This window comes from Naegleria gruberi (assembly GCF_000004985.1).
Source record: "Naegleria gruberi genomic scaffold NAEGRscaffold_46, whole genome shotgun sequence".
Classification (NCBI taxonomy): Eukaryota; Heterolobosea; class Eutetramitea; order Acrasida; family Naegleriidae; genus Naegleria; species Naegleria gruberi.
In genome coordinates, this window is record NW_003163281.1 from 149,224 (window position 1) to 162,269 (window position 13,046).

At 33.4% G+C, this 13,046-nt stretch overlaps 7 protein-coding genes and 1 non-coding gene across 8 annotated transcripts; 4 read left to right on the forward strand and 4 right to left on the reverse strand.

Moving 5' to 3' along the window:
* Positions 1-45: 45 nt before the first annotated feature.
* NAEGRDRAFT_51549 (uncharacterized protein) lies at positions 46-1,872 on the reverse strand (the record flags this gene model as incomplete). The annotated part of the gene is made up of 1 exon (XM_002673491.1): positions 46-1,872. The coding sequence occupies one exon, from the start codon at positions 1,870-1,872 to the stop codon at positions 46-48; it is 1,827 nt and encodes a 608-aa protein (XP_002673537.1).
* A 1,067-nt stretch (positions 1,873-2,939) lies between these two features.
* Positions 2,940-4,334, reverse strand: NAEGRDRAFT_51550 (uncharacterized protein; the record flags this gene model as incomplete). Its single annotated transcript, XM_002673492.1, has 1 exon — positions 2,940-4,334. The coding sequence occupies one exon, from the start codon at positions 4,332-4,334 to the stop codon at positions 2,940-2,942; it is 1,395 nt and encodes a 464-aa protein (XP_002673538.1).
* Positions 4,335-4,671: 337 nt separating this feature from the next.
* Positions 4,672-6,051, forward strand: NAEGRDRAFT_71391 (uncharacterized protein; the record flags this gene model as incomplete). The annotated part of the gene is made up of 1 exon (XM_002673415.1): positions 4,672-6,051. The coding sequence occupies one exon, from the start codon at positions 4,672-4,674 to the stop codon at positions 6,049-6,051; it is 1,380 nt and encodes a 459-aa protein (XP_002673461.1).
* Positions 6,052-6,182: 131 nt separating this feature from the next.
* On the forward strand, positions 6,183-6,722 carry NAEGRDRAFT_71392 (uncharacterized protein; the record flags this gene model as incomplete). Its single annotated transcript, XM_002673416.1, has 1 exon — positions 6,183-6,722. The coding sequence occupies one exon, from the start codon at positions 6,183-6,185 to the stop codon at positions 6,720-6,722; it is 540 nt and encodes a 179-aa protein (XP_002673462.1).
* A 568-nt stretch (positions 6,723-7,290) lies between these two features.
* NAEGRDRAFT_71393 (uncharacterized protein) lies at positions 7,291-8,174 on the forward strand (the record flags this gene model as incomplete). Its single annotated transcript, XM_002673417.1, has 6 exons — positions 7,291-7,556; positions 7,589-7,604; positions 7,784-7,789; positions 7,836-7,838; positions 7,884-7,886; positions 8,025-8,174. The coding sequence occupies 6 exons, from the start codon at positions 7,291-7,293 to the stop codon at positions 8,172-8,174; spliced, it is 444 nt and encodes a 147-aa protein (XP_002673463.1).
* Positions 8,175-8,205: 31 nt separating this feature from the next.
* Positions 8,206-9,671, reverse strand: NAEGRDRAFT_58967 (cytochrome P450-domain-containing protein; the record flags this gene model as incomplete). Its single annotated transcript, XM_002673493.1, has 1 exon — positions 8,206-9,671. The coding sequence occupies one exon, from the start codon at positions 9,669-9,671 to the stop codon at positions 8,229-8,231; it is 1,443 nt and encodes a 480-aa protein (XP_002673539.1). The 3' UTR covers positions 8,206-8,228.
* A 416-nt stretch (positions 9,672-10,087) lies between these two features.
* On the reverse strand, positions 10,088-10,178 carry NAEGRDRAFT_t520. Its single transcript has one exon. It is a non-coding gene; the product is annotated as a tRNA-Leu (tRNA).
* A 267-nt stretch (positions 10,179-10,445) lies between these two features.
* Positions 10,446-12,611, forward strand: NAEGRDRAFT_58968 (uncharacterized protein). The gene has a single exon (XM_002673418.1). The coding sequence runs from the start codon at positions 10,503-10,505 to the stop codon at positions 12,591-12,593; it is 2,091 nt and encodes a 696-aa protein (XP_002673464.1). The 5' UTR covers positions 10,446-10,502; the 3' UTR covers positions 12,594-12,611.
* The last annotated feature ends 435 nt before the right edge of the window (positions 12,612-13,046 follow it).

Consider the following 13,046-nt stretch of genomic DNA (forward strand, 5'->3'; position numbering starts at 1 on the left):
AGGCAATTTGTTAATTGGGCAAAATTGTTGTTCTCTTAAAATCGATTAGAGAACAAAGTTCAAAATTGTAAAGAAAACAAAGGCAACCATAGCATAATTGACGGTAGCAATTGAGCCATTATTTGTCTTCTTGGTTGTGGAGGCGACATAGTCGAAAACACGGTAAGTAAGGGATTGAATACTGTCTTTGACAGCCAAAGCACTTCTGATATTATTTCTACTTGAGTAGGAACTTTCAATAGTGAGGAAACATCTTCTGTCAGTATCATCTCTGATAGCCAATGGGAATCCAAAGTCGAATCCATAAGTGGTGTTAGCAGAGAAAAGCAAATCAGCATCGACACCTCCAGCTCTAACAGCTTGTCCAGAAACGAAAATATTATCAGAGGTAGCATCTGTTCTGGAAGCATTTCTACAATCAGGATTTGATGGAATGGTTGCAAAGTTGGAGTAACAACACAAAATAACATTGTAAGGAATAATGCTTTGAGTAGCAAGTGAAGGAGCCAATGGAGATTCAACACGAATGTAAATGGTATCAGTTGGACCGAATTGAGTACGAACTTGAGTAAAGGCACTATTTGCATAAGATAAGGCACTCGTACTAAATACCAATTCTTCCTCAATTGCAGGATATGGCACCAAATATTGGAGAGTGTAGGCAATACTGTATGTATTTCCACCATTTGTTCTAAATGATAGAGAATAGTCGCCACCAAAGTTAGTTTCTGCAGTAATAACATTAGATTGCATGACAATTTGGTAGTACATGAAACCACCAGAGAGACCAGTGAAAACAGCATCAGTAACAGTGAAAGCATAAGGTCCAGTAACAAACCAAGAGGTTGCATTTTGAGTGATGGTTGTCCATACTTCCAATCTAATTTCCAAACGATTCAAATCGTTAACAAAGATTCTCTTTGGTTTGAGGAAGGTATTTGGAGAGGATTGATCAAAGTTAATACGAGTAACTGCAAGAGTAATAGTCAAAATATAACGTTGTGTGAAAATTGTTTCGTAACAATTCTTTTGACTAGAACCTCCAGAAACAATATTGGTTTGAATCATGTAATCAGCAAACATAACAGCAACCAAGTCAACCACACCACCATTTGAAACCCATTGTACGTTTGGATTAGAAGTAAATTGATTCAAAGTCAAAACTTGTTGATAGACATTGTACCAAGCAGTTGATGTAACGAGTACAAATCCATCTCTAATTAAATCATTGGACAAACAAGTATATTGCTTTGACAAACCAATATTGAAGAATACACCTGTGGTTGAGTTATCACTGAATACACCTCCTGTCTTGAACATGGTAATTCTCAAAGTAACATTCAAAGTAGAAGGATTGACAGATGCTTCAAAAACTGGACGAGGAGCACCAATGACATTTCTACTAAATGCAGTAAAGGTAATAGTTGCAGTTGATGCAGCACTAGTTACACCAAGAACAGGATCAAAAGCATTGAGAGTATAAGATGGAACAGCTAAATTACCAGGATGGATAAATCTCACATTACCCAAATTAATTTGATCTTGAGAAAATTGAGTTACTGGAGTGTATTGGTTTGTTCCAACTCTAACTTGAAATTGGCCGTTAGTAATAGAAAGCACATTGTAAACAATTCTGGCTGGTGAAGGTGATCCATTGAGTGTTGATGCTAATTCATTGCTTGTAATGGTAACATTATCACCATTGAACAAAGTTAGTCTATTGACAGTGATCACTAAACTTTGAGAGTATGCAAAGGAATGCAAAAGGAGAACTGATAGCAATAAAGTCACAAGTGTTATTACTCTTGTTTTCATTCTTGATTTTTTTGATGATTTCGGTTGACTGTTGGTGAAGCAAAGCTTAAATACCATTTTGCCTGGAGCATATTACTATTTTCATCAAGGTCAGGTTTGGGAGATCTATATTATGGTGAATTGACCTTGAGAACGATTCTTTCCATTATTGTAAAATGTTAATTTTTTGGTAATTTCCAAAAATGTATAAAATAGATATTTAGTTCAACTCTATTGTAATGAGGTAATAATATTCGTTCTAATTTCAATCTGATTGAATTAAATGTTTTTGTAATCGATCCGTATGGTTTTCTCCAATACGTCTTAATAGGATTCATAAATTTCACGTATTATTAAATAATAAATAACTTCCTACAACCATCAATACATACAATCATCTATCGACTTGGATATGAACAATAAATAGCTGGTATCTTCAAAGTATTGTTTTAGGTGAGCGATTATTATTCTATATGTCCAGCTATCAAGTACTTGGAAATGGTGATGATATAATTAATTAGTAACTAATAATCATCATCCGAAATACACCATCTCTAATACGGAGAGATTTCAATTCATTTTTTTTATTTTTTTTAGTTAATGAAAATTATTAATCTTTTTATTGAAGCTCTTTAAACTGGATAAAAAAGGCGGGAAAGTCATATCTTCTCTCCCTTAAAGTAAATTGACCAAAATAAGAAATATCAAAAGGAGAGAATTAATTTACCATCACTCTAATCCAATAATTTTCCAAAGAAAATGAATCTATCACATTACTTTACCAACTCAACCAAGGATCGACAAATTCCTTCAGTCAACCCCAAACAAACAAAGAAGAAATCAAAGAAAGCTAAGAAATCTAATGCTGTCCCTGTGAAAGTTGAACATCAACAAGCACCAGTATTAATTCCACAACCCCATCATATAACTGAGTCAGTGATGATTTCTTCCACTCATCCAATTAATATGACTGGTGGTTATGGAATTCAAGATGTTATGATTCACAAACATATGAATAATTTGTATACTTATAATAATAATTCTGAGTTTTAAATTATTTTGTATATTTCAAAATAAAGTATAAAATTATTTCAGAAGTGTGTAAAGTGCAAAGTTGTAGAGAAAAAAAGTTGTAAAGGTGATGATTATATACTTGTCTGGTTTTGAATATGAACATCTTCCAGGTCGATCATCTTGCCATTTCCTCTGGATTCTAAATAGTGGATGTGAGTTTCTGCTAATGTTTCGGTTAAATCATTTGCTAATTGTTGGAAAAGAGTTGGAGGGAGAAGATCAATTTCTTCAAATACATCTTCTCTATTATTGTAATTATCAATGATTCCTGAATCCACACTTGAAATTTCATAAGTATCCATTATTTCAATTACAGTTTCGTATTTCAATCTTTCTAAATAACTAATTGCTTTTTCAATTTCATTATATGCTTTGGTAATTGATGTTTCATTTGGTCCAACCTCTTGCTTATCAAACAATTGATGTGCTATTTCGAATAGTTTCATCTGCATGTTCAAAGATTCATTGGAATAATCCTTGTAAAACTGAATTTTTTCCAAAAGTAGGAATTCATTCAATAAATTACTATTTTGACATGAAAATTTGAATTTCATTCTAGAAAAATCATCACTCATAGTGTCCTTCATCAGAGAATTATTGGCATTGTGAAAATGAATCTTATTTCGTTTCTCATTTCGAATAGCAAAAACAAAGAGCAGAATTATTGTTGGAATTAACACGACAACACTCAAACAAATCAATGAAATGGATACAATCAACGAATCCTTTCTCAAATAATCTGCTCTAGTTGAGATTAAACTTGCCGAATCCAAAAAATCAAACAACAACGCTTGAAATTCATTGAAATCTGTTGCATATCCAGGAGAATACAATTCATCTCTTGCTTCCTGTTGGAGAGTTTCGTTAAGATAAACATAAAGTGTTCCATTCACCGTAATAAATGAACAGGTTTTTTCAATCATGTGATCCCAATGTTTTTCAAATATTGGAAAGGTTTCTAATTTCCTTTCCAAAAATGGATGAGTGTATCCAACAGGAAACAGTTTGGCCATTTCAGCTATTGAACTATTCAAATAATTTCTATAGGGCAGATAATAGTAATAACCAGTTTGAATCGAATAGCCACCTCGATTTTCAATAGCCAACCGAATTAAATCTCTCAACACAACATAAACAGCATACAAATCAGTTCTCTTCCCCATCAAGTCAACCGAAGGAATTTCCTGAGCAAACTGATTAGGAATTGTAATTAAACATATAATTGCAATTAAGATTGCAAAACTGAACAAAATAACCAAAATATTGCAAAAAGTAATAAAATTTTGACCTTTCTGTTCTCTGATTCGTTTCTTCTTCTTGTCGTCGTGAGAATTTGGTGCAGTTTCAATGTGTTTGATTGTGATGGATGGTTTGAAATCATTGTCATCATCATCTGCCTGCGCACTCAAGATATCATCGAGACCGAAAGTATCAGTGTTGTTGGGAGAGGTCAAGTCACTTTCCATTTTTTTTCAAAGATTGCGCAGGTCAGAGAGACCGAAACTTGGCGATTCTCATATCTGTTCAGATTCCAACAATGGAAGGCAATAAATTGAAGAAATTTACAATAGGTTTGTTGACAAGTTTCTGCATCATTGTATCCAGCTATTGGAAACCAATTGCCTAAATTCAATAAATCTTCTGTACTAAAGGATCCATCAAATTGTCAATTGACTACAAATTTGGGAGATATCTAAACGAAAGGTATTTCATAATGCCGAATAAAAAGGGCACAAGATAACAATAACACCTACAAAAAAAATCAAACAAGTTCCTGGTTGACCACTCACTCAAAATCACATCATGGACATTGTCTCGCAATACAAGCAGAAAACTACTGCTTCCATCAAATCGAAAAAGACACAAACATTATCTCAATATTCGAAACGTTCATTTATGCATGTCGAATGTTGTGGAAAGATGGTCTTTAATTGTACAAGAATAATGTCTGTTCTTGCACTGATACTATTAATTATTGCATTTATTGTTGTAATTATTTACTCAATTATGACGTATGCAGTTGTCAAGTGGCCTTTATCGACGGCTCTTATTGAAATTGGAAATTGTTATCATTATTACAATGAAATGATAATGACAGAGTATATTACAGTGTTTTCAATGAATGGAACTTATGCGAAAGAATACGAAACTGCAAAGAACTCACTCATTACTTCTCTCAATGTTGTCTTCTCTATTATTTCAAGTGCCAAGTTGACCAATTTGACCAATGCCAACGATATTCCAATATTCAAATTACAACAAGGTGTAGTCGATGCAATAGTTGCGAAAGATTATACCACTGCCAATGAACTATTCAATCAACCAGAACATTTAGAAGGGATGGACACATTCCTGAGCTCATATGTTAATTTTTTGCAAGATATTAAGAATATTAGTGCAAATCAGGATCAGACGATTCAAAGTTCAACCTCCACACAGATTATTGTGATTGCTGTTTGTCTTGCATTGACCTTACCGATTGTGTTATTCATTATTATCACATCAATCAGATCTCAACAGCTGTCCGCAAGAAAACTCAAAAATACTAGATCAATAATGGTGCTCAAAACCATGACAGATCCAGTTTTGAGATCTCTTTTCAATGAATTCTGCGTTGGTGAGACTGAACATCATTGTTTTGAATTTTTGGAAAGTGTTCAACTATTTAAGGAAAAGAAGGGAACCTATCAATCGACCATTCGTCAAATCATGAAACAAGTTAAGGAGGGAAATTTCATAGATGATGATACCAGCTCTTCAGATACCAATACAGCAGTCACCACACGAACAGATTCCACAGAATTTGGTTCTATAGTTTCACTCAATGATCAGGAGCAAGCACTTCAAATCTATGAGCGATTCTTAGCTCCAAACAGTTCCAAACGAATCCATTTCAAAGGTTATTCGGGAATTCTATCTGTAATTCAATCAAAAGAATTAGCTGCTGATTTACAACATGTATTTGTGGATGCTCAGAAATTTGCAAGTGAACATCTCATTCCAGCTCACAATTCCTTCTTGGGGAGTTTCACCAACATTACCTCTCATAAAATTGAAATGATGAATGAATTTAGAAAGAAATGGTTACATTTCAAATCCACTGAAACTTCCAAAAAGAGAAAAGATCCAACCAAATTCCAGCAACAATCTTCTGGTCAAACTGATTCAAAATTGATTCAATAAATATAAACAGTTTCACCAATAGCATAGAATTTATCCTCAATAATAAAGTAGATTGAATAAAATTAAATATCACACATTGGAAAGATGAGGGATTAAGGGACCACATTAAGTTAAAGATAAAACACAAAAAAATGGCTTCAAAGGATATAGTGGTAAATACACCAAACACCTCTCCTTCGAATATGCTATCCTATGCCCGAGACAATATTACTAGCACTAATACAGTCATAGTTAAGAATCACTTCCAAATGGCAGATGAAAAACAAGAATTTGATACGCTTAGTGAGAATAACATCTTTGCACCACATTCAACTGATGAAAAAACACTTTCTGAGCAAAATCCCAAACTTTTTGCCGAGTTTTGCATTGCTGTTCAAAACAAGTCCTATTCGTGTGAACTGAGGTCACTTGCTGTAAAAATATTGCTAAGGGTAAAGGCCTTTGAATATTTGGTTTCAGTGTACTGTTGGGAGGGAGAGAATCTTTTGGAAATTAGATATTTGAGCCAAGGATCAGATAGTCGAAGTGGTATTTATGTCCAATTTGAAGCTGATAAATCTAGTAACTCATTCACAGTGTTAGTAAATTTGGCTCATAAATTCCAACAATACAGTTTTAGAGAGGAAAATCAAGAAGAAATATTTGAATTCTTACAACATGCCCTCATTTAGAATACTCTTTTCAGATCATATATCAAAATTGAATAAATAATGAAATTGGCGGGAATGATGAACTTTAAAAAACAAAAAAAAAATAAAGGTATTATCTATTGTTTGGAGTGACCAATTAAGGGAGGATACGGTTTCTTTTACAGTATTCCAGAAAGGATCGTTAAGTTGGTGATTCCATGCTGCTAACGCAATATTGCTTGTGATGGTGGATGTAGAGTTGAACATTCTTAAAGCGGTGCACACTGGTTCAATCGTGTAGAGATAAGAGGGCATGGTGAGTCCTAATCCACCTTCAGCTTTGGAGCCGTAAATGACTGTTTTAGAGGTCATGTTGTCTAAGCCAACTGAGGTTCTAAGGTGTGTTCTGCGACTAGGACGTCCAGGTGTTGAAGGTCTTTCAGGTTGGCACCACCAAACAAGAATATTTTGGAAGTGACACTATTTTGGACATTGTGGTTGTGATAATGGTGTTCAGTTTGAGGTTTTTAGATTTCTTATTCGCCAAGCGTTCTTCAGCTTTAGGAGTTCATCTGATGTCCAGGCCCTTTACGATAAAAAACAAAAAAAAATGGCAACAAAGGAACAAGTTCATGGGTGCATTATAAAGGGAGATGTTGAAGGTTTACGTAATTTGGGTGATTTATCAGCTGTGATTAACGAGACCATTCCGACAACATGTCCCGAAGGTGCTTATTCCTTGTTGTTTTCTGCTGCTGGATTTGATAATTTGGAAATTGTCAAAATATTGTTGGATACACAAGGTATTGTTGTTGATCAAGGAGTAGGTTTGATTGTTTTTTGTAATTTTTGTGGATTTGAATTTGTTTTTAGCAAGTAAGTTTGATGGAAAATTGAAATTATTAAAGATCTATTGTAAAGTGGGTATGTTGAGTTGGATTGAAATATTAATGATTTGTGTTATAGTTTGTAAGTTGTTGTTGATTTCTTTGAATTTTGATTGGAACGTTTCAAGTCTGTAAGTTTTTGGGTTGAAGATTTGTTTCTAATGATTTTAGTTTGTAAGTTTCAGAAATTATGAGATGGTTTATTAATTTTAATAGGGAAATGTAAGTACTGCTCAATTATTTCATAATTTTAACTAATTTAATTTAGGAAGTAAGTTTAATTTGAAAATAATCGTGAAATAGTTACTTTGTTTAGGATGTAAGTTGACAAGCTCACTAAATTCTCATTCAGATTTGTTACAAGTTTGTAAGTAATCGCAATGCAATTACCTTCTTAAACTCAAATCAAACAGTATGAGGTGAGTATTTATTGAGCATAAATATAGAACATGATAAGTCTCCTCTCTATAATTCATTGAGAAGAAAAAACTTTGCACTTGCTAAACTTTTACTTCGTGCTGGAGCTACAATTGATTCCAGTGTCAGATCCTTTATAGATATTGATATTGATAAATTGAATGAGGAAGCTTTGGCAGAATCTAACTAGTTGTCATTCATTACCTAGTTTGTCTAGATTTGAATAATGCTCAATAAAGTTTATTTAGTTTCTCTTTTCATAATCAAATATGTATGGTTCAAGAACGGTTCTTGTAACAATGTATGTTTCCTTGATCTTAGCTTGTTGTTCCTTTAAATGTTCTGGAACCTTAATTCTATATTGTTTCAACAAATAGACAAGGATTAATTTGATTTCCAATAAAGCCATTCTACGTCCCAAACAATCTCTTGGTCCAATCGAGAATGTGATCAACTCGTCTTTTTGGAAATCCATCGATAAATTACCCATAGTTCCCTTATCCATCTTATCTTCCTCTGTTTCAATCTTTTCTGGATTGAAGAAACGATCGAATTTGAAATCATCCATAGCATTATTATGAGAAAGCTTATGTTGTGCATATAATCCCACATTAACAACAGTTCCTTCCTCAAAGAATTGTCCACCAACTGTTTCACCTCCCTTCTTGGTAATGACTCTTGTGGCACCACCAACTGGAATCTTGACACGGAATGCTTCCTTCATGAATGAGGTCAAGTATGGAAGCTTTTCAGTGATATCTTCAAATTTAATAGAGTCAAGTGATGGAATATCTCTATCAATTTCCTCAATTAACTTTTCTTGAATTTCTGGATTTGTGGCCAACAATCTCAACATGAAATTCAAGGATGTTGAACTAGTTTCAAATCCAGCAAAGAAGATAATGAAAATGGCACTGACTAATTCATCATTGGACAAACGTTCCTCCTCTGACAATTTCAAAGTATTGGCACTCTTCAATAATAAACTCAATAAATCTTCATCATCTTTAACTTGATGATCGAGTTCAGCTTCCTTAGTCTTTTTGAGAACCATTGTCATGGCAGTATCTCTGAATCTATTTTTGGCATCTTTAAATCTTTTGAAAATACCAAATGGAACAATTTCGAATAGATATTCAGGGAAGACGAATTTGTACATTAATCCAGTTAGTAAATCAGAAATCCAACCATGGACTTCATCTCTGTGTTCTGGAGTCTTGTCAAAAATTTCAATATCATAATCAAAAGCAACTCTGTTAATGACAGTTAAAGTGACTGATTTCAATTCTTGAGTTGTGTTAACATTTCTAATATTTCCATTCTTGTCTGCATCATAATATTTAGTCCAAAATTGAATCATTTTTGGCAATTCTTCCATTGTAACTCTGAAAACATTTCTCAAATGTGAAACATTACTAAAGATTGGATTAGACAATGTTCTATGCTTTTTCCAAAGTGGATTATTCGAATCTGCAGAGAATACATTAGGTCCAAACAATCCAACAGGTGCCAAGAATTCACCCTTTCCAACAGTTCTATACTTTCTAATAAGAACTTCCTTGATCATTTCCTTATCCTTTGCAATGGTGAAATAAACATCTGGTCCTTGTTGAATTTTAATCATTGCCTCATTTGGATATTTCTGAAATGCCTTCATTCCACACAAATAACCATGAAAGACGAACATTTCTCCATCAATGAGTGAATCAATAAACGAAGGAAAGAATGAAACATATCCAGGAATGTGTCGATACTTGAAATAAGTTCTCAAGAATCGGAGAATATAGGTAATCAAATAAATAATCAATAAACATGACGAGATGGAAATCAATTGCAAAAATCCAAACCCATTTTCATCACCAAACAATGCACGAATTAGAAATGATCCTCCACCATCATCAGATGCAACAATATTTGAAGTAGTCATTTATATATTGGATGGTAAAATTGTTGTCCAATAGTAACGAACGGGATTTTTTTTTCAAATTGGTTTTGCCACTTGAAGTGGATGGGATTTGTCCAAGTTGAAGAATTGAGTGGCGTAGGACTACTGATGGATTAAGCGCGATAGGATCTCCTCTAAAGAAAAAGCAAAGAAAAAATTGATGAGTGTGGGATTTGAACCCACGCCCTTGCGGAACACGGTATTAATCATACCTTAACGTGTCGTCTTAGACCACTCGACCAACTCACCGTTACAAATTATAAAAACATACTTTATTATGAGTGAAACGAAAGCAACTGCCCCAACGTGGTTAGAGAAAACTATCGTACATGATATAATTCATCTAACATAACTAGCCATTCATTCTTGATCCTCCATTTCCACATATCAAAATGCTTAGTATTTATTGATTGAAAATTAAAAAAGTTGTATGGATTCTGAAATTCTTAAAGTCACCTAATATCAAAATAGGTTTATTTCCAAAAGATTACTTAAAAAAAAATGTACCTTTCCGATAATGAATTGTTTCGAATAATACAATATTTCGACTTTGATAGGGACATTATCAATATAATGTGCTGCAGCAAGAAATTAAAAACCATGGCGATGGAACATTTATTAAATGGTTATCACAACTCGGAGCAATTTGTCAAATATTTCATTTCATACAAAACTTTTAATTGCAAAATGACTTGCGAATTATTAAATTTCATCGTGGAAACATTAAAGAATGAAAATGAATTATTGAATTTGAATAGAATTAATTTGACAAACTTTGGAGGAAGATTGACCTATGCAATGATTGATAAAATTTGTGGATTAATTGCGAAATTTAATATTAGAGAGGTTTTATGTTGGAGGATGAGGGAGAGTGTTTATTGGATTGAAGTTATTGTGCCAACTAAATTGAAGATTGTGGAGAGGTTTACAATTTTGGAGAGGGATTTGAATAGGTTCACTCCTTCTCTAAAGTATTTTACAAAATCTAGTGCATTGCAGAGTTTATCTGAATTGAATGGGTTGACCTTGCAAAAGAAGGAGGATGTTGAGAAGTTTTGTCAGAATCAATTATTGTGTGAATCTTTGAAAAGACTAACTGTCTATTTGCCTCAATCAATTTCAATATTTGATTTTGCATTCAGAAAAATTATCAAGAATTGTAAGAACCTCATAGAGTTGAATGTTTTGATAGCCTATTGTATTGAACCTGTTCATTTGGATTTGAATTTTGATGAAGAATTAATTACCCTAAGCACAGAATGTAATACTTTGAAAATTTTGAGAATTGACAGCATGTACATGCATCCTCAAAATAGATTTCTAAAAAAATTATCACCCGAGTTGAGATTTATCCCAGAAATACCAGAAAAAATCTCAAAGAATTTATTTCCCAATCTAACCGAGCTCTATATCCATACGAGAAATAACAATCAAGATCCATCACTTCATGCATACAGTGGGAAACTAGCTCTTCAATGTCTCATTCCCTCACATGAACTCAGTTGCATGGATGTTACTAACGAATTCTTCAATATTACATTTCCAAAGTGTAATAATATAGCCCTAAGTGGAGATTTTATTGGAATTGCTGACAAGATTCCAAACTATACACATGTCCAAAGTTTGAAATTGAATAATTTATTCGATAGACCAGATAGATACATTTCGAGATTTCACAGATATTTGAATTTGAAATCGTTATCACTTTTCCGAGTGAACGTCAAACATGGCGAGCATTTAACCATGAGTAAGATCAAATTTGCAACCTTCATTGAAGAACTGACCGTCAAGAATTCTCTCCTTCATCACAACTTTCTTCAACAATTAGTAGTGAGCACTTCATCTTTGAAATCGCTAGTGTTGGAACAAATAGATACGTACAAGGATTCTATCAGTATTGAAATAGATACTTCCAACACATCTTTTTCGAGTTTGAATACTGTTCGAGTGATTGACTGTTGTGGAACCTATGTGGAAATGTTGAAATTTATTCTCAACGATAATCCATCCTCTATCAACTATTTACAATTGAAATCGTGTGACGATTCTCTAGATTATGAATTTTTGGAAAGTCTCTTTTCCATTGCTTCCAGACCAGAGAATGTGTTTATTGAGGGAATTGAATTTAATGATGCACTGATTGAAAAGTATTTGAATTGGAGAGTATTTCCATCCACAATAGATTTTTCTTTTCAGGGAAGAAGCATTACAAGCAAATTCTTACTCAATCCAAAGAATTGTGACACAATTCACAAAATATCAACTCTTTCGCTCCCATTTTGTCCAATTGAAAATGATGATTTTTGTGAAATTTTGGATTACTTGAATAGAGATCGAGTTGAGAAGATTGAAATTAATCTGGGAACATCTGGTCCTACTGTGGAAACTTTTGAAGAATTGTCCAATTTCAAATCACTTCAAATATTGGACATTCGTGGAATGGTAGAAGATTTAGACTCCAACAGCCAATCTCTCCTCAATGATTCCATTCGAGAATTAATTATTGAAATGCCCAATCTCAGAGAGTGTAATTTGGATTGTTGGAATATGACTCCACAAGAAATAGAGGCAGTCAAATTAACAATAAGATCTAAGGGGAGATCAGCACCCAAGTTGAATAATAATATTAACCTACCAAAACCTAATCAATGCTTGATTTCCTAAATAAACAATTCTAATTTGACAAGAAACATTGTAACGCATTCCAGAACTGAACTATTAGTACAAAAGTCAACTCAAAAAAATGTTAAATCATGACACGCTAGGAATCATTGCAAGGTTTATCTCTCTTGCTGATTTACCAGCATTTTGTCTCGTCAATAGTGAATGGAATTTAACTATTGAACTACATGAAGATTATTCAGTTTTCTGGGTGGAAAAACAAATTAATTTTCTTGAATCTAAAATCTCCCTGTACGAAACTTCCATTGAATACAGCAAGGACCAAGCTCCCACCATTACAAACGAATGTCCAAGCAATGGTTTATTTTTCTTTGGAATTCAAACCTATACGTATAAGTATGGACACACATGGGCACCCCAAGGAATGAAACATCCCAAATTCTTTCATCACAGATTGCAAAAGAGAATTCACACACTCGAAAGCAAAATCTATTC

What these genes read in the sequence shown, in the direction of transcription:
- NAEGRDRAFT_58968 (XM_002673418.1), top strand. Translation starts at nt 10,503, where the DNA reads ATGTGCTGCAGCAAGAAATTAAAAACCATGGCGATGGAACATTTATTA.